At 44.5% G+C, this 27,582-nt stretch overlaps 2 protein-coding genes across 3 annotated transcripts in view; one reads left to right on the forward strand and one right to left on the reverse strand.

Moving 5' to 3' along the window:
• ZNF710 (zinc finger protein 710) overlaps positions 1-27,582 on the forward strand; it is a 613,623-nt gene that overhangs the window by 359,595 nt on the left and 226,446 nt on the right. The gene's annotated exons all lie outside the window — the stretch shown is intronic.
• AP3S2 (adaptor related protein complex 3 subunit sigma 2) overlaps positions 1-27,582 on the reverse strand; it is a 67,044-nt gene that overhangs the window by 15,041 nt on the left and 24,421 nt on the right. Inside the window, exon 4 of one of the 2 annotated variants that reach the window (XM_033919493.1) lies at positions 16,369-16,440. The exons of the other annotated variant lie outside the window; for it this stretch is intronic. Within the exon in view, the coding sequence (XP_033775384.1) occupies positions 16,369-16,440 (72 nt within the window). The remainder of the gene's footprint in view (positions 1-16,368; positions 16,441-27,582) is intronic. 2 annotated transcript variants of the gene reach the window in all.

Here is a 27,582-nt window from a genome sequence, read left to right on the forward strand (position 1 = left end):
TGGCCTTTTTAATGCGTCTCTAGAGTTGGGAGTGGTACCGGAGGACTGGATAAGGGCGGATGTGGTCCCTCTCCACAAAAGTGGAAGTAAGGAAGAAGTAGAGAATTACAGGCCAGTAAGTCTGACTTCTGTGGTAAGCAAATTAATGGAAAACACTTTTAAAACAGAGAATGGTCAAGTTTCTGGAATCCTGTGGATTGCAGGACTGGAGACAACATGGATTCACTAGAGGTAGGTCTTGTCAAACAAATCTGATCAATTTATTTGACTGGGTGATCAGAGAATTGGATAGAGAATGTGCGCTAGATGTGGTGTATTTAGATTTTAGCAAAGTCTTTGACAGTGTTCCACACAGACGTCTAATAAATAAACTGAGTGCCCTCGGGATGGGTTCCAAAGTGACGGGCTGGGTCAAGAAGTGGTTGAGTGGAAGGCAACAGAGGGTAGTGATCAATGGAGATCGCTCTGAGAAAAGGGATGTTACCAGTAGTGTGCTTCAAGGTTCTGTTCTTGGGCCTGTTCTTTTTAACATTTTTATAAACAATATTACTAAAGGATTGTCGGGTAAGATTTGCCTCTTTGCAGATGATACCAAAATCTGCAATAGGGTAGACATGCCAGATGGTGTGAATAACAGAAGAAAGACCTGGCAAAGCTTGAAGAATGGTCTGAAATTTGGCAGTTAAATTTAATGCTAAGAAATGCAAGGTCATGCATTTGGGCTGCAAAAACCCGAGGGAATGGTACAGTTTAGGGGGTGAAGAACTTATGTGCACGACAGAAGAGCGGGACTTGAGTATGTTTGTATATGATGATCTTAAGGTGGCCAAACAGGTTGAAAAGGTGATGGCAAAAGCTAGAAGGATGCTAGGGTGCATAGGGAGGGGTATGGCCAGTAGGAAAAAGTAGGTATTGATGCCTCTTTATGAGAATTTGGTGAGACCTCATTTAGAATATTGTGTACAATTCTGGAGGCCACACCTTCAAAAAGGTATAAAAAAGGATGGAGTCAGTCCAGAGGAAGGCTACTAAAATTGTGCGTGGTCTTCTTCATGAGGCGTATGGGGACAGACTTAAAGATCTCAATCTGTATACTTTGGAGGAAAGATGGGAGAGGGGAGATATGATAAAGACGTTTAAATATCTACATAATGTAAATGTGCATGAGTCAAGTCTCTTTCGTTTGAAAGGAAGCTCTGCAATGAGAGGGAATAGGATGAAGTTAAGAGTTGATAGGCTCCAGAGTAATCTAAGGAAATACTTTTTTACAGAAAGGGTGGTAGATGCATAGAACAGTCTCCCGGAAGAGGTGGTGGAAACTGAGAATGTGTCTGAATCAAGAGGGCCTGGGATAGACATGTGAGATCTGTCAGAGAGAGAAAGAGATAATGGTTACTGCGGATGGGCAGACTAGATAGGCCATTTGGCCTTTATCTGCCATCATGTTTCTAACATTTACACTTCTATAACTATATTTGCCCAGGATACGATTTCTTTTTAGATCTGTAATTCATCAAGGCGCTAGGACTTGAACATGAGTCGATGGCACCTAACCCACACTCATATATGTAGTCAATTATTAACATCAAGTCTAGTTTATTAAACCTTTTAATCATACTGAAACAGAGCAGAATAAAATGTTTGATAAACTTTGGATTTCCACATGAGACAGGGCCCTTGAGCTAGTGAGTATTTCTGCAGCTGCTTGAGAAGGGAGGACCAAAAATAGCAGGATTTAAAGCAGTGGTCTCAAAACTCGTGGCCCTCCAGGTGCTATTTTGCGGCTTGGACACGATGATTGACTGCTCCCTTGCTGCAGTTGGTTGTTCCGTTCAAAGCTGCGGCCGACAGCAGCTCTTCGTGCCATCCACACCAACATTTCTCTTCCCCCCTTCCTTATAGAGCAGCAGCATTTCTGGCTGGCTCCCTTGCTGCAGTCGATCGTTCTGTTCAAAGCCGTGGGTGGCAGCTCCTCTCACCATACACGTCGGAAGCCTCTCTGATGTAGGTGCTGGTTGAGCGAGGAGCCGCCATCCACAACTTTGAATGGAACAATCAACTGCAGCACGGCAGCCAGCCAGAAATGCTGCTGCTCCACAAGGAAGAGGTAAGAGAAATGCTATTGAACCCAACTGGGAAAAGAGAGGGAAGGAGGGAGAAGGAAGACAAGGAAGAGGAGAGGAATGAAGATGCCAAGTCCATGGGAGGGAGGGAAAGGAAAAAAGAAAAGGAGATAGCAGACCATGGAGGGGAAGGGAGAGATGCCAGTGCATGGGGGGAAGGAAGGAGACAGATGCCAGACCAGGGGAAAGGAAGGAAGGAGAGAGGGAGAGAAAGGAAGGAGAGAGATGTCAGACCATGGAAATACAGAGGGAAGGAGAGAGGATAGGAAGAGAAGGTAAGACATGGAAAAGTAGATTTTGAAAAGAAAGCAGAAAAATTGAATATTAAGTTAATGCGAAAGATGGATGCAAGGCAGAAAGTGAAGACGGAGAGAAAAACAGTCAAAGGACAAGAAGGCCCTGGAAACATAGTTAAAAACACAGAAAAATATAGACACCAGCCAACAAAGGTAGGGAAAATGATTTTATTTTCAATATAGTGGTTGAAATGTGTCACTTTTGAGAAAGGAAAGATGTTAAACTTTACATGTGAGGGGTACTTGGAGGGCTGCAAAAAAAATAGTTAATGTCTTATTAAAGAAATAACAATTGTGCATGAGGTAAAACTCTTTATAGTTTATGAATCTTTCCTTTAAAGGAAAGATTTATAAACAATAAAGAGTTTTACCTCATGCAAAATTGTCTTTTCTTTAATAAGACATTAGTTATTTTTTCCGTGGCCTTTCAAGTACTACAAATCCAAAATGTGGCCCTGCAAAGGTTTTGAGTTTGAGACCACTGATTTAAAGGGAGAATTGGGTTTTTTTTCTTAAATCCTTTGTCAAATGAGTTGTTGTCACTACCTAAAACTTCGTTAGTGTCATCTGGCTGCATAATAAAGATCAGAGTTTCATTGCTAATTGTTCTAGTGAATCCATTTTTTTTATGGGTGTTTCTGCTAAAATTTTTATTGTTGTTATGCTTGGAAAGACAGGTTGGAGGATTTTCAGCTCAGAATATAAAACACAAAATAAATCATGAGCTGGAAAAATGAACCCTGACAGTTTCACAAGGGATACCATGTGCTATATTTCCATTGCCAGTGCTGACCCTGGTCTCTGTTTTGCTAATTATACTGGAAGCCATTTGATGTTGCACTGCCAAGAAACTCACTGAGAAGGGGGGTCACAAGGAATTCTCAGGGGTACATTTTTTAAACACAGAAATAATTTTTCCCTCTGCCTTTCCGGGCAGAAAGTTTCCTATGTTCTGTATTGGTAAAACAAACTGGCTTCAATAGAAGAAAAGGAGTGATTGAGAAGTGACCCAATTAGGCTTGAAAAACTGCTCAGAAATATGAAACTCTGAAGGGAAGGCTGTTAAACCTCCCTTGGAGAAGAGTTCACCTTCCAGTCACTGCAAACGTAACAAGTTTATGGGCACACTCAAAAACTCCAAAGATGTTTGAAAAAACAAAGTTTCAAAGTCTTTCTGTTTTATGCAAGAAATGTCTTCATTTGGTAAAAGTTAAAACTGCCACCACTGAGTTACTTAGCTCTGTTTATTGTCTTTGGGGGTACAACTGAACATCACGACCAGTAAAAGTATTTAGCTAATGAAGAACTGTAGATTCACACATGTCCACATTTGTTACTCTCTGATTTTCATCTACATCGGGTCTCCTGAAGCAGGATTCAAAACGGGGCCACATTGGGACCCCCAAAGACAATAAACAGAGCTAAGTAACTCAGCGGTTCGCAGTCCCGGCCATTCGCGGTATTTTCCAACTGCGAAGGGGAGGCAGGAGAGGGCAGCCGGAGCGCCAGCAAGTGAAGGAAATCACTCGCTGTATGCTCCGACTGCCTCTTCCTGTACTAAAGTCGGGCCTCACCAATCAGGAGCTGCATCTGCCCAGTAAGGTATCAAATTTGACATTCCACCTCCAATCAAAAACTGTGGACTTCCACTAGTAAATCTGTATAGAAATTTCTTGCATATTTTTCTCTGTACGAGAATGTATGTAGTTTTCTTTCACTGGTTTGTACTTTTTCTGGATCAAGTTGTATTTGAGACACTTAATAAAAAGAAAGTTAAAATTATCAGGAGAAAAACATGTTTCTTACTAAAATAAAGGTAAATATTTAGCTCTTGAAGTTTAAGATCCTAAATCCCACCACACATTGTACCAGGGATATTGTAATTTATTTCAGTTTTTGGGTGATCTTGGGTTGTAACCCACTAAATCTAGTTAACAGGAAACATTTGGATTGTAGATGAAGTCTGTGAGAACAGTCTTAAGTCACAGAAAATTTGGCAATCTACTTGAGGTAGGTTACTGGAGGGGTCACTGAAAGATAGCCTTGGCTGCCCTCATTAGAAAGCTCATACATTTTGAAATAGTAATTAATTATACACAGCTATCCCTTTGTTGTATATGATTCACAGTAGCCTTTGGCAGTTATGCAAATTAGCTGAATTGCAAAAAAAAAAAAAAAAAGTAAAAATAGTTTTAAAATCATGGTGTAAAGGTGAAAACGTCAATCATAATCTCTTTGGAAACTTCATTATCTTATCTTCAAATAATAAAGCATCTGAAAAGGGGAGAGTCAATTCCTCGTTGTGGACTTACACTTGACTGTGCAGCTAGTTCATGACCTATAGACTTTTAACATACTGGCCCCTTTGAGCATCATATCTTCGCCTCTTTTTGATTTCTGTTCAAGTGAAAGTTTTAAGCCAAGAAGAGACCCTTGGCCTTTTAACTGAGATGTAAAATCTATAATATATGGGGGATTAATGGGCTTCCAGTTGGCATCATCCCAGTTTTCACCCGGTCGCTCCTCTTGCCACTCCTATTTTCTTATATCCCTCATTTCAATCAACTACCTTTTCCTATCAGCACAGAAGAAACAACACCGCTCTTACAATCTGCACTGCATGGTCTGGCTCTAAGTTTGAGCCAAGTAATGCAGGAACTTCTGCCTGGTCTTGCAACACTGCATAGCCCAAGCTTACTCAGAGACAATTGGGCCAATGTTAGGCCAATGCTCAAAGTTTTGCAGTACAAACTTGCACCACAAAATTACCATGGCTTACTCAGAATAATGAGCATGCAAATTTATACCATGTTAAAATCATGGAATTAATTTTCTGGCCACTATTCTGTGGTAATGTTTCTTGTCAGGAACATAGATATTAAAAAAAGGGAATGTCACAAGCCTTCAAGGCCTGAATTCTATCTAGAGGACCCCGATGGGAAACAGGACAAAGCCCACTCCCCCAACAACAATTGACCCTCTTGGTTCAGTACACCCCCACCCCAAACCTAAGAGAAAGTCTTGGTGGTCCAGTGGACCCCATGCCTGACATCGCCCCCTGGTGGTCTAGTGAGATGTTGGGCCAGGCCAGGCTGAGCCACAACCCCCCCATCCCCACCAAACCAGAATGTTTTCTGGTGGCTTAGGGCAGCCCTGGCTCATGCCCCTACCCAGCTTGACATTCTTTTACAGGAAGGGAGGAAAAAATAGGCATCCTTCCATCTTCCCTTCTGGGCAGCATCATCCAAAATCGTATCACCCAGCCCCACCTGGTGCATTCTGGGATGCACTGGGCAGGGCCTAACTACTAACTCTCTTAGGCTTGGGATCAGGGTACACTGGGGCTTTTTTTTGGGGGGAGGGTCAGGGTCCACCAGACCACCACGGAATTTTGAAGGGTGGTGGAAGGCAGCATGGGAAACCAATTTGGGGCAAGGTGGTCAGGATGGTGGAAGAGAAGGGGTGCCATTGCCCCCCCCCCCCTCCTTCTCAACCAACCCTAACACTGCTCTAGACCTGGCAGTGTTTTTCCAGTGCTAAACATGTCTAATGAATTTTTTTTTTGAGCATGCTGTAAGGGTTTGAAGTGACTTTATTTAAACGCATTTAAAAGTGGTCTATACCAATGTTCCCTCTAAGGCAGTGTGGTCTCAAACTCAAACCCTTTCCAGGGCCACATTTTGGATTTGTACTTGGAGGGCCTCACAAAAAATAGTTAATGTCTTATTAAAGAAATGACAATTTTGCATGAGGTAAAACTCTTTATCCCAGGACAAGCAGGCAGCCTATTCTCACATATGGGTGACGTCATCCACGGAGCCCGGATGCGGACAGCCTCGCAAGCAGACTTGCTTGTAGAAACTCATAAGTTTCGAGTCTGCTGCACCGTGCTTGCGCGAGTGCCTTCCCGCCTAGCACAGGGCGAGTCTCCTCACTTCTCAGTTTTCCGCGGAGCTGAGAAGTCTGTCTTTGAAGCTCTGCGCTGAACTTTGTTTGCTTCGTGCCTTCTCTTCACCACAGTTTGTGTTATTTCCTTTTAGCCGAATCAGTGTGCCTCTTTTTCTTTCTGTTAGTTTAAAAAAAAAGTTTTATTTTTTCGTAGGCTGACTGGCGGGATGGGTTGCGCGCCCGTAGCCTGCGGGCTTCAACTTCACAGCAGATATCTTCCATCCTATTTCCTGGCCAGTCAGGGGCTTCAAGAAGTGTAGCCAGTGCCAGCTTGCGATTTCCCTCACGGACCTACACCGCTGGTGTCTTTGCTGTCTCGGGCATGACCATAGTCCGAAGTCGTGCCCGCGCTGTGCTACTCTTCAACACCTAGCCCTCAAACGTTGTTGGGTTCAAGTAGAAAAGCTGTTCAAGATGGACTCTTCAGCTATGCCCTTGACTTAAATTTCTGACTCGGTCAAGACTTCAACGGAGGGTCCTCCTGTTTACACAACTCCGACCTCGAGTCTCATCAGACTTTCCTCGTTTGGATTGTTTTTGGCCTCGAGTACACCTATCTTATCTTCCCCTAAGCTTCCCTCAGGTCAGATACCTAAGCAGAAAGTTCCTGCGGTGGTCCTCAAGTTATCCAAGCACTCCAAGTTGAAGCATACTTCTACCGCCACCTCAGAGCCTTTAGCCTCAGCAAGTGGTTCAGTTTCAGACTCGGATCCACAATTGCAGGCTTCTCTCCAGACCATGTTAGGGCAGCAATTTGTTCAGTTACTGAGCAAATACAGTCCTGCCTCGACTCTGCTTCCTGCAATCCAGCCTGGAAAATCAGCAGTCTCACATGAGGTCAAGTCCCTGCCTGTGCCTCGAGCTGAGTCTATACATTCTATGCAAGAAGTCAAGTCTTTGCGAGTGTCTCGACAGGAATCCTCACACTCCATACAAGGAGCCGAGTCTTGGGGAGTGCTTTGAGATTCCTCGATCCAAACCACTGAGTCTATGGAGTTTCGATCTACAGCTTCTAGCCCTATTCATTCACCAGCGGCACTGCCCGTTTCCAGACATAGGGCAAAGTCTCCTCGATCTTACCCGAGACCTCCTTCCAAGCAACACTCTCATCGTCCATCGAGGCCCTCATCGAGGCATCCATCGAGGCGCAGGTCTTCTTCCAGAGAAAAGCCTTCCTCGTCCAGGCCTCAGTCCAGGCCTTCCAGCTCTTCGAGGCCTCCAACTCCTCGATCGAGGTCACCCATTGCAAACCCCGAGGACTCAACTGCTTCCAATGCCTCCTCCAAGTCTGTCTATTCTTTGGGTTACCAGTACTCCAGAGAGGCTTTGCCTTCGTTCTCCACTCGAGGCGCCTCGAGGTCATCGAGTCCTTCTCAAGGGCCATGCTCTGGCGGATCAATTGTCCTTTTCCTCCTTTCTTCGTCAAATGGCTGACACCCTGAATATTAAGTTGGATGCTGGTTCTAAATACTCTAAAGAGTATTTAGAAGAAATGCATCTGCCTTCACATCCTGCAGAGTCACTCAAGCTTCCTCTTAACAGGCTTCTATCTCAAACTTTCAAATGAAATCTTGAGACTCCTTATGTTATACCTGCTGTTCAAGGCAAATTGGAATCGAGGTATAGAACTCTACATTGGAAGGGTTTTGAGAATTCACAACTATCTCACCAATCCCTCCTCGTAGAATCCTCCTTAAAGAGGACCCATCCTTCCAGAGTCTATGCCACAGTACCTCCTGGAAGAGAGGGTAAGACCATGGACAAGTTTGGCCGTCGCCTTTGCCAGAATTTCATGATGGCCTCCAGGGTCCTTAATTTTGTTTTCACTACTTATTTTAAGTTCCTGATTGATATCCTTCCAGGTTTTATAAAAACCTAGGATCAACATAGACATTTGGAGTTTCAAGAAGTCACTGCTACCTTGGCGCAACTCTGGTTACACCTTCTCCAGTCATCTTATGATGCCTTTGAACTTTCTTCCAGGGTCACTGCTTTCTCAGTAGTGATGCACCGCCTGGCCTGGCTTCGCATCATTGATATGGACCCCAATCATCAGGACTGTCTGGCTAATATTCCTTGTGAGGGAAATGACCTCTTTGATGAATCCATAGAGGCTGCCACCAAGAAGTTGTCTGAGCATGAGAAATCTTTTGCTTCAATTGTCAGACCAAAGCCCAATCCAGCTCCTGCAAAATCTTCTCGACCTCTTCCATCCTTCCAGAGGCATTATCCACCAAGGGTGGCTCCTTACACTTGAGCACTCCCCAAGAAACTGCAGCAACAGAAGCAACAAAAACCTCAGCCTTCTGCTGCACCTAAGGCTTCGCAGCCTTTTTGACTGTCTAAAACAGAGCATAACCTCCATCATTCTGCCTCTGTCCTTCCTTCCCCCCATAGGAAGTTGTCTCCATCATTTTTACCACTGATGGGAGACCATTACATCCAACCTCTGAGTGCTGTCAATAATCAGGGAAGGCTACTCTCTTCATTTCACTCAGGTTCCACCAGAGCTTCCTCCAAGAGAGTATCCTTCCAATCCATCCCAGACCGCCCTTCTTCTTCAGGAAGCTCAAGCTCTGCTTCATCTCCGTGCCATCGAGGCAGTTCCTCTGGAACAGCAGAGCAGGGGGTTTTACTCCTGTTACTTCCTAGTTCTGAAGAAGACGGGTGATCTGCAACCCATTGTGGATCTCACGGCTCTCAACAAATTTTTAGTCAAAGAAAAATTTTGCAATTTGTCCCTGGCATCCCTCTACCCCCTTCTAGATCAGAACGATTGGTTATGTTCTCTAGATCTCAAGGAGGCTTACACGCACATTCCCACTCATCCGGTCTCCCGTCAGTACCTCAGATTTTGGGTGGGGAATCTGCATTTTCAAAAGAGAATGCTACCCTCTGGCCTGGCATCATCTCCTAGAGTGTTCACTAAGTGCCTAGTGGTGGTAGCAGCAGCTCTAAGGAACCATGGTCTTCAGGTGTTTCCCTACTTAGACGATTGGCTCACCAAAGATTCAACATTTCAGGGGGTTATTGTAGCGACCCAACAGACTACGTGGTTCCTACAAAGCTTGGGATTCGAAATCAACTTTCCCAAATCCCACCTTCAGCCCTCTCAGAATCTACAGTTCATCAGAACTGTTCTGGACACTATCCAACTCAGAACATTTCTTCCTCAACAACGTCTGGATGCTCTTCTTCAGCTCTGCCACAAAGTGTATTCCCGCTCTTCACTCTCAGCGAGACACATGATGGTACTACTAGGTCACATGGCTTCAACAGTTCACGTGACTCCTTTTGCCAGACTTCATCTCAGAATTCCTCAGTGGACCCTGGCATCTCAGTGGACGCAGGCTTGCGATCCACTCTCTCGACACATTACAATCACTCCTTCGTTGAAGCAGTCTCTCCACTGGTGGATGCTTTCTTCCAATCTCTCCAGAGGTTTATTGTTTCAAACACCCTCTCATCAGAAGGTCCTCACGACAGATTCCTCAACCTACGCTTGGGTGGCTCACCTCGACGGTTTCTGTACTCAAGGCCATTGGTCCAGCACACATTAATCTGTGTCTCATTAATCTGTTGGAACTCAGAGCGATCTTCAATGCGCTCAAAGCTTTTCAACATCTTCACGACCAGGTAGTCATCATGTACTATGTCAACAAACAGGGAGGAACAGGATCTCTCTCCATTTGTCAAGAAACTCTGAAGATTTGAGACTAGGCAATCCTGTAGAATCGGATTCCGATAAAGCCGAACTACTAAATGAATACTTGTGCTCAGTCTTTACCTGCGAGGCGCCGGGTTCTGGTCCACAGTTGCAGGCAAAGCTCGGAAGACCCATTTTGGAATTTTGAGTTTACACCCAGCAGCGTTTACTGTGAGCTATCAAAACTCAAAGTGAACAAAGCCATGGGACCGGACAATCTACACCCCAGGGTGCTTAGAGAGTTGTGTGATGGCCTGGCGGAACCATTATCTGTGCTCTTCAATCTTTCCCTGAGTACAGGAAGAGACCCATTGGATTGGAAGACAGCTAACGTCATTCCGCTCCACAAAAAGGGTTGCAGGACGGAGGCTGTGAATTACAGACCGGTGAGTCTCACATCAATAGTGAGTAAACTCATGGAAACACTAATTAAGCATAAATTAGATACGATCCTGAACGAGGAGAATCTACAGGATCCCCATCAACATAGATTTACAAAGGGAAGGTCCTGCCAATCCAATCTAATCAGCTTCTTTGATTGGGTAACAAGAAAGCTGGATATGGGGGAGTCCCTGGACGTCGTGTACTTGGACTTCAGTAAAGCTTTTGATAGCGTCCCACACCGCAGGTTATTGAGCAAGATGAATTTGATGGGATTAGGAGAAACATTAACTGCATGGGTCAATGACTGGCTAAGCGGTAGACTTCAGAGGGTGGTGGTTAATGGTACCCTCTCCGAAACGTCGAGGATGACCAGCAGAGTGCTGCAGGGCTCGGTCTTGGGCCCAATCCTCTTTAACATATTCATAGGAGACCTGACTCAGTGGCTTCAAGGTAAAATAACATTATTCGCTGATGACGCCAAACTATGCAACATAGTAGGTAAAAGCACTTTGCCCGACAGTATGACACGGGACCTACTCTTACTGGAATATTGGTCCTCGACTTGGCAGCTAAGCTTCAATGCGAAAAAATGTAAGGTCATGCACCTTGGCAGCAGAAATCTGTACAGAACTTACACCCTAAATGGTGAGACCTTAGCTAGGACTACAGCAGAACGAGATTTAGGAGTGATCATTAGTGAAGATATGAAAACTGTCAATCAAGTGGAGAAGGCTTCATCCAAGGCTAGACAAATGATGGGTTGTATCCGCAGAAGTTTCGTCAGCCGGAAGCCCAAAGTCATAATGCCGTTGTACAGATCCATGGTGAGACCTCATCTGGAATATTGTGTACAATTCTGGAGGCCACATTACCAAAAAGATGTGCTGAGAGTTGAGTCGGTTCAACGAATGGCCACCAGAATGATCTCGAGACTCAAGGATCTTCCATATGAGGAAAGACTGAGTAAATTGCAGCTATACTCACTCGAGGAATGTAGAGAGAGAGGAGACACAATTGAGACGTTTAAATATATCACGGGCCGTATTGAGGTGGAAGATGATATCTTCTTTCTTAAAGGTCCCACGGCCACAAGAGGGCATCCGCTGAAAATCAGGGGCGGGAAATTTCATGGTGACATCAGGAAGTATTGTTTCACCAAAAGGATGGTTGATCATTGGAATGAACTTCCACTGCAGGTGATTGAGGCCAGCAGCATGCCAGATTTTAAGAAAAAACGGGATAGGCATGTGGGATCTCTTGGGGGGTGAAGTTGGGGGGTGGGTCATTAGAGTGGGCAGACTTGATGGGCCGAGGCCCTTTTCTGCCGTCATTTTCTATGTTTCTATCCTCCATACCATCTTCCTGAAAGCTGTCTACATTCAAGGGGCGAAAAACTGTTTGGCGGAAAAATTGAGTCATCTTCTACAACCTCATGAATGAACACTCAATTCATCGCCTCTTCATCACATTTTTTCTCAGTGGGGAACTCCTTAGATAGATCTCTTTGCATCTCCCCACAACCACAAACTGCCTCAGTTCTGCTCCAGGATATACTCTCCTCATCGCCTCAAGGCAGATGCTTTTCTATTGGAATGGACGAATCTCTTCCTGTATGCATTCCCTCTCATTCTCGAGACTCTAGTCAAGCTGAAGAAAGATCAAGCCACCATGATTCTGATAGCTCCTCGATGGCCGAGATAACCTTGGTATTCCCTTCTACTTCAACTCAGCAAGCAGGGAGCCATACCTTCTACCAGTTTTTCCGTCTCTCCTTACACAGAGTCAAGGATCTCTACTTCATCCCAACCTGCAGTCTCTGCACCTGACAGCTTGGTATCTTTCAACATAACTCCTCTTCAGTTTTCTCAACCTATACGAGACATTTTAGAGGCTTCTAGAAAGCCTGCCACTAGACAATGCTATCACCAAAAATGGACTAGATTTTCTACGTGGTGCATCTCTCATGACAAGGAGCCTCAAGATTCCTCCTTTATCTTCTGTTCTGGATTATCTTTTGCACTTATCTACCTCTAGCCTCAAGTCTACATCTATCCGAGTCCATCTTAGTGCAATTGCTGCTTTCCATCAGCCTATTGAAGGGAAAACCCTCTCTGCTCATCCGGTGATTTCCAAATTTATGAAAAGACTTTTCAATGTCAAACTTCCTCTCAAACTGCCTCCAGTTGTTTGGGATCTCAATGTTGTTCTTGCTCAGTTGATGAAACCTCCATTTTAACCAATGTCTATGGCTCATCTGAAATATCTCACTTGAAAAGTGGTGTTTCTCATTGCCCTCACATCTGCTCGAAGAGACAGTGAACTGCAAGCTTTAGTTGTTGACACACCTTTCACAGTATTCCAATATGACAAGGTGGTCCTCCGTACTCATCCTAAATTCTTACCTAAAGTGGTTTCAGAATTTCATCTCAACCAATCTATTGTACTTCCAGTGTTTTTCCAAAACCTCGTTCTGATCCTGGAGAATCAGCTCTTCACACTCTGGACTGTAAACGGGCTTTGGCCTTCTACTTAGAACACACCAAACCACACAGATCTGCTCCTCAATTTTTTGTCTCCTTTGATCCGAACAATTTGGGACATCCAATTTCTAAGCATACCATCTCCAACTGGATGGCTGCTTGTATCTCTTTTTGCTATGCCCAGGCTGGACTGCATCTAAAGAGTCGAGTCACAGCCCACAAAGTCAGAGCCATGGCGGCTTCAGTAGCTTTCCTCATATCCTCTCCTTGTTCAAATTTGCCTGCCTCTGTTTCAAATCCATTCTCGGTTTGGCCCCTCTATACCTGGTCTCCCACTTTAAACTAGACTGCTCCACAAGGTCTACATGCAAATACATATGTTTAGCCACTCTACAATAAAAACCTGCCGATACAAAAGATTCCTTGACAGAACACTTGCCTTCCAAGCAAGTCTAAAGAACGACTGGCTAAGCAGCAGCATCAAGCACTCCTCATCCTACCTCAACTTCAGAAAACTAGTTAAAACCAACCTGTTCAACTGATTTGTGACCAAGAATTCCTAAAGTCTTCACTGCTTATCCCACACCATTCGACCTGCTCTTCCTATTGATTTACTCGTATTGTAAACCCATCCCTACAATGTTATCTTACTCTGTACAAACAGTCATGTACTCAAAGACTTCATTGTTTTTTTCAATGAATGTCCAGCTCTTCTTTATTGTAAACCGCCTTGAACTACTTTGGCTTTGGCGGTATATAAATAATAAATTATTATTATTATTGAGGAAATTTGCAAAGCTGCTACTTTCACCTCTCATTATTGTCTGAATGTTTTCTCCAGACGGGATGGCCATTTTGGCCAGAGAGTATTACAAAATGTATTCTCCTAAATTGCCAACACTCCCATCATCCCATTCTGGTTAGCTTGGAGGTCACCCATATGTGTAAATACCTGCGTCCTTGTCCTGGGATAAAGCACAGTTACTTACCGTAACAGTTGTTATCCAGGGACAGCAGGCAACTATTCTCACAACCCAACCACCTCCCCTGGTTGGCTTCTCTGCTAGCTATCTGAACTGAGGAGACTCATCCTGCGCTGGGCAGGAGGGCGCATGCGCAGTGCGGCTGACTCGAAACTTCTGAGTTTCTACAAGCAAGTCTGCTTGCGAGACTGTCCGCATCCGGGCTCCGTGGATGACATCACCCATATTTGAGAATAGCTGCCTTCTGTCCCTGGATAACAATTGTTACGGTAAGTTTATAAATCTTTTCTTCTGGCTAAGCCTTAATAATAATATTGTAATTTTTAGCTAAAGAGACATATGATCAAGAAACTGTTTTATTTTATTTTTGTGATTATGATAAAACATGCCGAGGGCCTCAAAATAGTACCGGGTGCATGCAAACTTTTTTTCGTGTGAGCAACAAGTTCTAAAAACCAACAATTTTTGATCACAGTATTAGCAATGCATTTCTGTATATAGCAGAAAAACCCATCACACACATATGGCAATTGATTTACACTTCTCCCTCCGTATTCGCTGTGATAGGGGATTAACAGACCCGCGAATACTGAAAAACCGCGAATAACTTTTTCATATGTTATTCACTGTTTTCTATTAAAAACCATCGTGAATATGGTGAAACCATGAATAACATGATGGGAGACCTGGCCTATTCCTGAAGGAGAGGCAAAACACGATGAAGAAAATGCTGGGAATCAGTGATTTTCTCTGTAAACGCTTGGAATCAGCGATTTCTCTATGCAAGCTGATGGAATTTGGGGGGAGAAGCCAGCAAGCTAAAAACCGTGAATAATTGAACCCGCGATTCCTGAAACCGTGTTTATGGAGGGAGAAGTGTAGTTTAATTTTTTTTTTCTAGTTTAATTTTGTTTGAAAGTCAGTTTGGGTCAGTATTTTTGTGAGCAGCCATGTAACGACCAAGTAAAATATATGCACTCTGCTTAGAGAGAGCATAGGTCTGCACTGAAACCATGAGTATCAGATGGCACATTAACGCTAGCACTAATCACCTTTAGCGCTGGCATTAGGTTTTCAGCATCAGCCTATTTTTGCTGCAGTGTGTAAGAACAGTGCTGCTTCTATAGGAAAAGCAACAAATGAAAACAAAAAACAAAGTAGCACTGGGGCTGTGAAATCCTGGGTGCAATTTCTAGCTACAATGGTAAGTTGGCATCCAGAATTTATCAAGTCCCCCTCCCCCTGCCCAAACCAGAGAATAGAATTGGAGAGAGAAAAACTATCAGCTAAATCCCATGGCTTTGCAACGCAGCTAGATTTTGGCCATTCAAATTGAGAAAGGTCTGAAATTTAGAGGAAGAACTTGCCATATATATTCGAACATAAACCGAAATAACATTTTGCCCTTAAAAAGGAAGGGAAATGTTAACTTAAATATAAACCGATGGTTTATATTCAAGTCATCTTCTGTCTCCTTCCTTCCCTCCCTTCCCCTTAGCATCTGGCACTCCTGCTGCTCACTCCCTTCTCCGAGGTGTCCTGCTGTAGAGCCCTCAACACCCCCCAAACTCCCTCCATCCCTCTTGTTGTAAAGATGACCCCCCCTCTCCTGAGCCTACTTTATAGCCTTGGTGGTACAGTGGTGAGCTGAGGCAAGAGCGATCCTCCTATGCACCTTACCATGCATTTTCCAGACTGAAAATGGCTGCCATGAGACCGCCACAGGAACTTGGACCACCAGGGCTGTAAAGTAGGCTTGGGAAGAGGCCTATAGTGGGTCAGGAGGAGGAGGTTCATGTTTACAGTGGGAGTGAGTAAGTGGGAGTTTCCAATTTGGGGGTGGGACTGTGGGCAGAGACGGCCATAGCAGGATACCTCAGGGAAGGAAGGGAATGGCAGGAATACTGGATGGGAGAGGGATGGTAGGTCCCAATACAAACTGAGATTTAAAGCCAACAAATCTCTGTTTATATTCAAGAATATATAGTAGCAAGAAAAATTAAATGGCTAAGATGTGTTAATTTAACTATTTTAGCTATTCAGGTGGGGTGCAAAACCTTGGAGACCATAGTATGGTAAAGGCTGAAAGCTTCTTGTGAAGCCTTATTTGGTATATGCTATTCAGTATTGCAAGCAATTTCTTCCTGACTAAGAACTCAGAGGGTTGTGACTTTTGACCCACCTGAGAGAGACTAGTCAATTGGGAAAAGATATTTTAAAAATCCTAATTTTATTCATGGGAATCGAAAACATGCTATACTGTGTTTGTACTAAATTGCACTTACAGGGGTTAAAGAAAGGCAATTTATCCTTGATCTTGCAATACTTTAGCATCAGTACAGGACTTACAGATGATCCTCGTGGTCAAGCAAGATTATGGTCATTTATGTAAAATAGGGGATTGGAGGCCTCTTCAAAGTCTGTAATTGCATCCAGCTTAGGACATACCTTATCCATGTGGAAGATCAAGTCCAGCTCACACACATTCTCAAAGCACTTATCCAGTGTTTCCACGAACACCTGGAAAATAAACAGAGAAGCATACACCACATCACACTTCTTTTCTGTTTGTGAATCAAACACTCCTTTACTATCAGTCTTTGCCTGAATATTCTTCTTCTCTGTGGATGCAGTTTAATAATGATCATTTCTAACATAGGAAGTGCTATGCTGAGTCAGACCAAAGGTACATAGTAACATAGTAGAGAGAGAGGTGGTGGGAGGAAAACGGTGACGGAGTTCAAAAAAGCGTGGGATGAACACAGAGGATCTAGAATCAGAAAATAATAGTAAATATTGAAGGACTAAGGCCAGTACTGGGCAGACTTGCACGGTCTGTATCTGTATATGGCCGTTTGGAGGAGGATGGGCTGGGGAGGGCTTCAATGGCTGGGAGGGTGTAGATGGACTGGAGTGAGCTTTGACGGAGACTTAAGTAGTTGGAACCCAAGAACGGTACTGGGCAGAGCTTTAGATTCTTGACCAGAAATAGCTAAGGAGAAAAAGAAAAAAAACCAAACCCAACAAATTTTTAGTCTGAATCAGGTTGGGCAGACTAGATGGACAATTTGGGTCTTTATCTGGGAATATCCATATTTTTTGACCAAAAAATTGAATATTAGAATAGCGAAAGAACATTCTCATTAAAGCATTCAAATCCTCCTCAAAAACAAATGAAACTAGCAATGTCCCTCGATATTCTATTATTTCATGTGAGGTTTCCAGTATATCTGTAATATTATTAAAGTCAATCTGTTGTAAATTGTCAGCATGAGTGCTTTGAGGCAGTAATTCAGTCTTCTTCCTTGGTAAATAATATATCCTATTAATAGGAGGAATAGCTTCTGAAGTATATTTTAAATTCTCCATTAGATATTTTTTAAACATATCCAAAGGGGTAAATGTAGAAGACTTAGGAAAATTCAACACTCTCAGGTTAAGCCTTCTATTGTAATTTTCTAAAGATTCAATTTTTCTTTTACGAAGGTACCTGAGAGTTTCTGTATAGAGGCAATCTCAGCATTCATTTGGTCAAATTTAAAATTTGTTTCAGTTTGAATAGTTTGCACAGATGCTGAGAAAGTATCAATTTTACCCAGTATAGCCGAGATATCACCTGCTGTCTTCGTTGTTGCTACTTCTAGCTTCTGGAGGATAGTCCATAGGTTTTCCAACGTCACCGGTGGAGTGCGGATATCTTCCTCCACTTGTCTAGTTGAAAACTCAGCATTTTCAAGAACATGGAGCCCCCACTGCACATAGCCGACTGACTCTTCCGGTCCTTCGTACTTGCGCGCACCACGTCCTCTGATGCTGGATTCGGTGGTAGTCGGGCCGCTGGAGGGGATAACGAGGTCTCAAGTCCCAAGACTCTGGTGGCTCCCTCCGCCTGAGTAACCGCTGGGCTTCCACCCTCTGTACTAGCCGGCGTGCCAGTGAGAAATCTGTCCCAACGATGCTTGTCGGGGCGAGGAGGGGTCCACCCTGAAAAAGCCCTTGCGTTTTGTATGCGACATCAGGAAACTCAGAGGAATAAAGAATTCCCAGAGGTAAAATCGCAAGGTTATGTGGAGCAGATTGATCTCACTGCTACCATGCCGCCGCCATCTTGTTTCTCATCCTAAAATATTGCTTTAAACCAGTGGTTCCCAACCCTGTACTGTGGGACCACCAGCCAGTTGGGTTTTCAAGATATCCCTAATGAATATACATGAGATTTGCTTAACTGATTTAAATTCCCTTTTCTGCCATCCTATGTTGCAAGATAAATATAAATTATCTTTAAAAACATCTGCAATAAAGGCAAGAAGTTTTATCTTGTAAACCACTAGGATGGGCCATTTTTAGATAATGTAGGCCATAAATTTTGTAAATAAATAGGCCTGAAATCTCTGTTCCTGCAGCTGTAAAGATCTATGAAAACTTTCCTCAAAATACTAATAAACAGGGCCTTTTGCCAAAGCTGAAAGCATGGGCCAGTGCGGTAAATACTCCAATACCTATAGGAAATGACTGGGCATCGCAGCATTTGCTACGCAGCACTGAGCTGCATGGCTTTGCAAAAGAGGGGCGGATGGAAGTATGAGAAAAAAAGACTACAGTGCTCAAACAATATTTAAGAGCTCCTTTTACAAAGACACAGTAGAGGTTTCCACCGTAGGCTGGCGAGGTAAATGCTCTGATGTTCGTAAGAATTCTATGAGCGTTGGAGCATTTACCTTGCGGGCCTGCGGTAGAACCTCTACTGCGTCTTTGTAAAAGCTAGCGTAAATTAACTTCCAGAGAAAAACTCAGTTAATCCTTATCCTTTTAAAAATGCAGTCAAATTATCTGTAGCAGTCCTTTGAACTCTTTCCTGCAGTGCTGGGTACCTGTTTCTGTGCCACTTAAGAAAAGACATATCTTGCCTCTGTGAAACTGCTACAAGTAATTACTTCTCTTTCCAGGTTAGTGACACTTTAAGGAACTATATGACATCAACTACAGGGAGCTAGACTTTTCCATAATGTGACTCTAGAACAGGAGCCCTCACCCAGTTGGCCATATGAATATGGATATATATGAATATGTATGTATGTATATATGAATATGTATGGATATATATGAATATGTATGCACTACGTTTGTTGTAGCAATCTATCGCAAGCATACTTTTTGTGGTTATCCTGAAAACCTGACTGGCTAGGTGTGTCCTGAGGCCAAGTAGGACTTTTAGCGCCGGCATTTTTGCATTGCTGTCATGGCACAAAATTATTGTCAATGCTGGAATTTTGGACGCAGCCAAAACTATTAATCTTTTCACAGAATACAATATACCGCCTATAATCTGCCGGCACCAGAACAGATCCCTAACACTCTTGTGTGCTCCTGATTTGGGTTCTCTTAAGGACAGTGTGCAGCGGGGGGGGGGAGGGGGGAGGGCAATGTCAATGGCTTGGTACTCCTTCCCTCCCTCTCATACCAGTGACCTCTGGTTCTTGGGAGCAGGGCCTACACCTGTTACTGCTGTTCATGGGAGCAGTCAGGGAGTTTTGAGCAAAAGGAAATGTGGGCTTCCTGTAAGGGAGGATGGTTCTCCAATGCCTGTAAGGGAGGATGGTTCTTCAAGTCAGTAATGAAAGGCAGCCAAAATTATTGTGGTCAGAAGTTTTGTGCTGGGACAGTGGTACAGCATCATCAAAAACTCAGTACCATCCTGAGGACTGGGTTGAGAACCCCTGCTATAGACAATTAATATAATACTGTAGTTACCTGAATGTACACAACACCTTTCACCCCAGCTGTTTCCCCACACACCTTCCAAATATTTCAGAAAATATAAATACGGTCTCATCAAATCAACCATTTCTTGCATGTGGGATGGAAAACACAGAAAGGTGCAAGAAGAGAAGTGTGTAAAGTGCTGCACACTGTTTTTGGAGGAAAAGCATTCCCAGCTCACGCCTGCCCTCAAGATCATAACGGCATCTGCTTACCTGACTGACACTCCTTGTCCTACCTGATAATGCACTTTAGAAAATAGGACCCTATATCTGGAAAAGTCACAGGGTTACAGATCTTATCTTTTCTCTGTAACCAGTCTCTATTCCCAATCTTTATTATTTGACCAACTATTATGAGTGCAAGACAGAAAAGTCAAACATCGGCATCATCACAGACATTTCAGCACATTGACATTCAGTAATGTGTAACAGACTTAAAAAAAAAAGATATCTGACCTATGAACATGCACAGCAGAACTAGCATCATTCTGGTGAAGGCTGGGATCACTTTGAGAGCCATTTTTGAAAAGGATGTCTGGTAGAGTGCTACCAGACGTATGCATCGTGGTACAGAGTACCAAATGAGAAAGTCCCTGCTCAAAAGAGTTTACAATCTAAACAGACAAACAGGATGCCATGGATACAGTTAGAGGGAAATGTTAATCTGCTGGCTAGGATGGTGGGGGAGTAGGCTTATGGATTGAAGGCTATATCAGAAAGGTGGGTTTTCAGTCTACTTTTAAACAAGGGAAGGGGCATGATAGATGAATTCAGGTAGCTTATTCCAGGCATAAGCTAGATCAGGGGTGCCCACACTTTTTGGGCTTGCGAGCTACTTTTACAATGACCAAGTCAAAATGATCTACCAACAATAAAAATGCTAAACATATATATATTTATTTATATATATATATATATATATATATATATATATATATATATATATATATACACACACCGAGTGTACTTTGTATTTATGTTCAAATATTTTTTTATTATACAGCCCCCCTCCCCCGAAGGCCTGACCCCCCCTGAAGGTCTGCACATTCCCCCTCAAAGGTTGACTCCCCCCCTGAAGGCCTGCACTACCCCTTGAAGGACTGCACTCCCCCCCTCCCCCCGAAGGCCTACCCTCCCCACATCCATTTACCTAATTCCAGCAGGGAGCAGTCTGCAGAGAGGATCGCTGGTACTTTAGCGATCCTTGCAGGTTGCCATAGGCCTCAGGAGCTGTCTTCCCTCTGCCCCAAGCCTGTCTCTGACTTAGAGGAGGGGCAGGACCACGGCAGAGGGAAGACAGCTCCTGAGGCCTATGGCAACCTGTAAGAATTGCTAAAGTACCACCTGCCACCGGCCGTCTCCCATTCGTCCCCTTTGGAGATCCCCACAGGAATAAGGAAGTTAAATTAATAGAATACTTAGGCACAGAAAAACAAAGAAATACTTCCAAGAACTGCCCCATAAGAACTGCCTGTCACAATGCTCATTAGTGGAACTGAATAAAAGACAAGTACAATGGATTTAGAAGGGGGACATCCGCCCGGATGCACGGCTTGGAGGGGTGCACAGCCGGCCAGGTCCGGGTCATCCTGCCTTTCTTTTCCCCCGGTCCGCGCTCGGGGCTTGCGCCTGCCTGGTCCCGCGCCGACGCTCGAATGGTGCTGTCAACTCCCGCGAGTCTCGCGATAACCAACAGCACCATTTGGGCGGCGGGTGCGAGCCCCGTGCGCAGACCGGTGGAAAGGAAGGGCAGGAGGACCCGGACGGCTGTGCATTCCTCTAAGCCGTGCACCCGGGGCGGGGGCGGACCGCCCCACCTCGGTACGCCACTGATTGGGAGGCCGATTTTGGGGGTTTTAAAATTGTATATCGGGCAGCATTAGGCCTCGCTCTTACCTCAATCATTACAGGCGCTTCTATTTCTTGTGATGCGCTGAGCTCCGTCCCCCACCAACCTTCACCCCGCCCTTCCAGCACTCTGATTGGCCAGCGTTCTTTAAGAGGCGGGCCAGTCAGGAGGGGAAAAAAAGAGAAGGGAAGAAGGGAACCTGCTGTGCGATCGACTGGGGTCGCCTGAGCGAACGACCTGTCGATCGCGATCGACGCGTTGGGCACCCCTGAGCTAGATGAAAGAAGAAAGGAACAAAGCCTGGAATTGGCAGTGGATGAGAAGAATACAGATAAAAGCAGCTTATCTGAGGAACAGCGATCTCGGGGAGGTGTATAAGGAGAGATAAGAGGAGAGATACTATGGAGCTGTGGCATGAACACACTTGTAGGTTAGTAATAGAACTGTATGCAAAAGTGGATAGGGGGCCAGTGAAGTGATTTGAAGAGAGGGGTAATGCGAGTGTAGCAAGATGTCCAATCTAATATAATAAAATGCTAGGCCGCGCATGCGCACTAAAAAAACGTGTTCCCTGATCTGTTGCAAAAACACGAGTGTGCATGCGCGCGTTTTACGTCATCACCTACTCTCCACCTCGCGCCACCGATCACTGTCATCACCTGCTCTCCACCTCGTGCCACCGATCACTGTTCCTCCTGCACCATGTCACGCCAAGCATGTCCGCCGCCGGCCTAGAGCTTCTGGGGGCCGGCAGCGCTGTGCTGAGGTCCCGCCTCCTGCTTCTGCCCTACATGGCGCCGCCAGACCTGGCCCTACACTGAAATCCGCGATCAGGGTTGCCATGGAAACCCCGCCGCAGCCTCCCGGCTAGGTAGGGGGACAACAATCACGCTTATGGATCGAGAGAGGAGCTGCGGCGGGGGCTTGAGCATAAGCGCCATTGTTATCCCCCTACCTAGCCGCAAGCCTGTGGCGGCCTTCCTCACCCGGCTTTCATGGCTGGCGGACAACGAACCCTAATGCTGACATTGAATCCAAGTAAACAACTGGGGCTGCCTAAAGAAACAAAGTTTCACAGTGCTTGGCCCGCCAAACAATTCCTGCCGTTGCCGAAATTTGCCCCACCGTTCCCGAAATTTGCCCCACCGTTCCTTCCCTTCCTCCATCAGGTACAGTTCAGCTCCGCCTATGTTAAAAGGAGCTGCTTTGAAATTGGAGCCCTGCCGCCACCGTAACACGTTCCCTCTGCCGCGGTCCCATATGTCAGAGAAGGGGCGGGACCAAGGCAGAGGGAACGTGCTACGGCAGAGGCAGGCCTCCGATTTCGACGCGGCTCCTTTTAACATTGGTGGATTCACTGCACTTGATGGAGGGAGGGAGGGAAGGAAAGGTGGTTGTGCGCTGTTGAGCCCCTCTTTGCCCTCAGACCCTCTCCTAACTGCTACCTCTTGTCTCAGACCACTGGGGGGAGGTGCCTGTCTTCAGCTGCAGGGATGGAGGGAGGGAAGAAGAAAGAAGGGGCCCTGGCAAGCGAGTTATCAAAAGCCAACCATAGCCTGGGACCCCTACATGGTATGAATAATGACCAGACAACAAAAGGTAAGAAAAATAATTTTATTTTCTGTTTTGTGATTACAATATGTCAGATTTGAAATGTGTCTTGAGGGAGGCTGCCGCTGCGGCTTTGGACAGAGGGGCACCATTTTCGTGGGAGCCGGCCTTCAGAGAGGTATGGGACGTGGGGACGGATGCGGGAGGGGCTGCCACTGTGAAGGGCTTTGGAGGGGGAGCCAGCCAGACCGCGAGTGTGGGACGTTGTAAGCGCAGATTGGTCAAGGAGCCACCGCTGCCGAGGCTTTGAAATTGCTCTCCCACCGTCACTCCCTCCCGCCCCGGCTCTGCCTCTGCCCCTGCCCAGGTTCAAAAGCAGGAGACATCTAGCACCTGTTAATCTAACGGGCTTAAACACTAGTATATATATATATATTTGAAAATCGTCTAGGTCAATAGGACGTCCAACCCTTGGGAAGCCTTTTATACCCCATTTTCGACCAAAGAAACATCCAAATCCAGACCATTTGGACAAGGGAGGAGCCAGCAGTATGATAGACTGGCCACACATACATGCCAACAGAGTGGTGAGAAGACCTTAGAGAGAACTGCTGTGAATGCCACATAAAGTGTGCCAGAAGTTCATCTTGCCATATACCCCTTATAATTTATGATGAGCTCTCCAGAACTCCCCCAAACCTACCAGACCCACCTTGTCTACCACCCCAGTAGCCCTCATGGCTATAGGTGGCACCTATATGGCAGTAGAGTAGGATTTTGGTGGGTTTTAGTGGGCTCACACATCCCACCATAAATGTAGTGGTTAGAGTGGCTTATGGGCCCGGCTCCTCCTCTCTATGGTTCACTAGCCCATCCATCAGGTTACTTAAGACACCTGTGTAATGCTCTACTAGGAACTCCCATACCAAGTGTTGCTGTTCCAGAGACAGGTATTTTACTCTTTCATTCAGATCTTTGTGAAGTGGGAGGAGTTTAGCTCTGAACATCTTAGTTCTGTCTAGGACATCTTAGAAAAGGTTCGATTTGGGTGTCATTGTAGACAATACAATGAAACCTTCCACTCAATGTGCGGTGATGGACAAAAATGCAAACAGGATGCTGGGAATTATTAAAAAAGGGACGGTTAACAAGACTAAGAATGTCATAATGCCCCTGTTTCGCTCCATGGTGCGATCTCATCTGGAATATTGCGTTCAATTTTCATCTCCTTATCTCAAGAAAGATATAACAGTGCTAGAAAAGGTTCAAAGAAGAGTGACCAAGCTGATAAAGGGGATGGAACTCCTCTCGTATGAGGAAAGACTAAAAAGGTTAGGGATCTTCAGCTGAGGGAAGATATGATTGAAGTCTACAAAATCCTGAGTGCTTTAGAACGGGTACAAGCGGGTTGATTTTTTACTGCATCAAGATTTACAAAGACTAGGGGACACTCGATGAAGTTACAGGGAAATACTTTTTAAAAACAATAGAAGGAAATATTTTTTCACTCAGAGAATAGTTAAGCTCTGGAACGCGCTGCCAGAGGATGTGGTAAGAGCAGTTAATGTAACTGGTTTTAAAAAAGGTTTGGACAAGTTCCTGGAGGAAAAGTCCATAGTCTGCTTTTGAGATAGACATGGGATGGTAGCATGGAATGCTGTTACTATTTAGGTTTTGGCCAGGTACTTGTGACTTGAATTGGCTTCCAAGAAGATAGGATTCTGGGCTAGATGGACCTTTTGGTCTAACCTAGTAAGGCTATTCTTATATTCTAATACACTGATTTTGTCTTTAGTGAGAATTCATATTTTTATTGATGTTATCTCCTATCGTACATAACAACTAAGCACAAGGCTACATTCACTTTCTGATACATTTCTGTACACTGTTCAACATTTCTTCATAAGTGCTTCTCTCTCTCTTTACACTAAAATATTTTGATACAACAGGAACTCAGAAATTTCTCTTTCAAACCCAGCTATTCATCCAGCAGCCTGTGATTGCCAACACTTCTTCCCCCTCTCATTCAACAAAGCAATAAGGTCATCATTCTTCTCAGTCACAACTTTTCTTAAGATCCAGTGACTCCTACACTAAACATGAATAACAGATATATTTATGACTACCATAAAACAGATCTTTTACCTTACATGCCAGGAGATAGGTGTGGTAAGATCATCAAGCTAACTTGAAAAGGACTGTTATCAAATAGCTATTTATTGACTGATATAACACTTAGTTCTGTCTTTTTATAGGGAACTTTTGATATGATTAGTTAACAGAGAGAGGATATAGTGCAACCAGCACTAACATTTATGGAGTTTGCACTCTCAATTTCATTTGTAATGATAATATAGCATTGTATTCATAATAACCGACAGGAATGAGAAGATCTCGTAGCATAACATCGTGCTTCTTAACCGCATAACTGTAAGTTCAACGCAATTTATAAAAGATTATAAACAATATCATGAAGAACAAGAAAAATTATTTGACCAAGTATTTTGAGAAAAGATAAGTTTTCAACAGTTCTAAAATGTGTATAAGAACAAGCTGTAAGCAATAACAATCTAAATTCTTTATCATGGGAAGCTGCTTGAAATGCTAAAGTATGATCAAGAAATTTCTTGCTTTTACAATCCTGTATGGATGGAAAAGTAAACAGGGCGTGAAATCTTCTACTATCTCTAGTTCTGAACAGACATTAAGCCATTAAGCAGGCAAATAATTATACTGACAGGGCGGGGCATCAGGACTCATATGCATTGTTAAAAGAAAGATTATTGAGGTAAGTACCTAATCTTCCCTTCTGTTACACAAAACATATGAGTCCTTACAAATGGGATGTATCAAAGCAGTCTCTGGAATCTAGGATGGGACAAATGAGCCTGCCCTTAATACTGAGGACCCAAAAGCGGCATCCTTTTGCGCTGCTAAGGCCACTCTATAAAACTCTGTCAAGGTATGGATTGTGGACCATGTAGCCACTCTGTAAATCTCAGGCAGAACTGACCGGACCGCCGCCCATGAAGAACTTATTTTGAGAATGAAGTCGTTGAACCTTTGAGATTAAGGAGGTCAAAAGGGATTCGGTGCTGAAGTTGGGACGAAAGCCATATTGGTAACGTAGGAGAATAGAGAATCTCTCTAAATATGAAGAAAGTTGGGTAGAAATGATGGACTCTAGCATCTTGGTTAGGAGAGGAATATTTGCTTTTAGGCGATAGCTGGATGGCATGGAAGGGTCTAGGTCAGATTTTTTCAGCAGTGGGGTCAAGGCAATATGACCCATTTCTGGGGAAAAAAGTCCCGAATGTAGGGCGGAGTTTATGAGTTTGGTAATAGATGAGATGGCCTGTGCGGGAATTTTCTCGTATAGGTAGGAGGGGAATGGGTCTAAGGAACAGTTGCAGGATTTCAGTTTGAGGCAGACTTTGAAGACCAAGGATTCGGATACGTGCTCATAGGTAGTCCAGGATCTATCGACTGGGATAGGGTTATAGGGGAACGCACCCTACAGGGATTCAAAAAAAGGTTAGATAAGTTCCTGCTGGGCCAGAACATATGCAAGTAAGGCTGGACTCTAGTAGGGCACTGGCCTTTGACCTAAGGGCCGCCGATTGAGCGGACTCCTGGGCAAGATGGACCACTGGTCTGACCCAGCAGCGGCAAATCTTATCTCTCCTAGGAAATGATGGATAAACAGACTGGAACTGAGAGCCATATGATTGGCTTTACAGACCTTGGTGAGTTCCCTGGAAGGTAGAGCCATCCGGGTATTTTCAGACTGCCAGATTAGTGGCATATATCAACTGGCAGGGAGTGCAGCACCAAGAGTGCTCCATTAAAACTAGAGACCCAGTTGTTGTTCCCTTGGGTGGAAATCCACCTGCTGGCATTCTCTGTGGCTCATGTAGCAGGGGTGGAGAATGTACAGACCATTATCTCAGCAGACTTTGGACCCGGGAGAATGGGTTTTTTCCCCAGACACCCTTTCAATGCATTGTGCAAAGTTGGAAAGACAACCTGATAGCTCCGGCAGTGAACAAGTAGGCAAACTGTGTCTTCAGTCAAAGATCTGAATCTGGAAGCACTGGGCTAGACGCCTTAGTGCAGCTGTGGTTGGAGAAGGAGCTGCTGTACGTGTTTCTCCCATGGTGTATGACAGACAGATTCACCACATATTCACCATTTTTGTCCAGTGTGTCTGTCATAATTAGATTGTAAGCTCTTTCAAGCAGGGACCATTTCTTGCATATTTAATGTATAGCTCTTCGTGCAATTGGTAGCACTATAGAAATAATAAATAGTAGTAGTAATAGCTCTTCACCCGGGTTTGGTAATTCTGGTAGCTCCAAATTAGCCACAATGGCCTTGGTACTCAGATCTAGTGCGTCTGCAGAGAGATATAGTGCATCTGGCACAGCTAGATTTACGTCACAAGGCCCAGTACCCAAGGAAAATCAGGAACGCTTTGGTCTTATGGCATGGCTTTTGAGC

Source organism: Geotrypetes seraphini, chromosome 14 (genome assembly GCF_902459505.1).
Source record: "Geotrypetes seraphini chromosome 14, aGeoSer1.1, whole genome shotgun sequence".
NCBI lineage: Eukaryota > Metazoa > Chordata > Amphibia > Gymnophiona > Dermophiidae > Geotrypetes > Geotrypetes seraphini.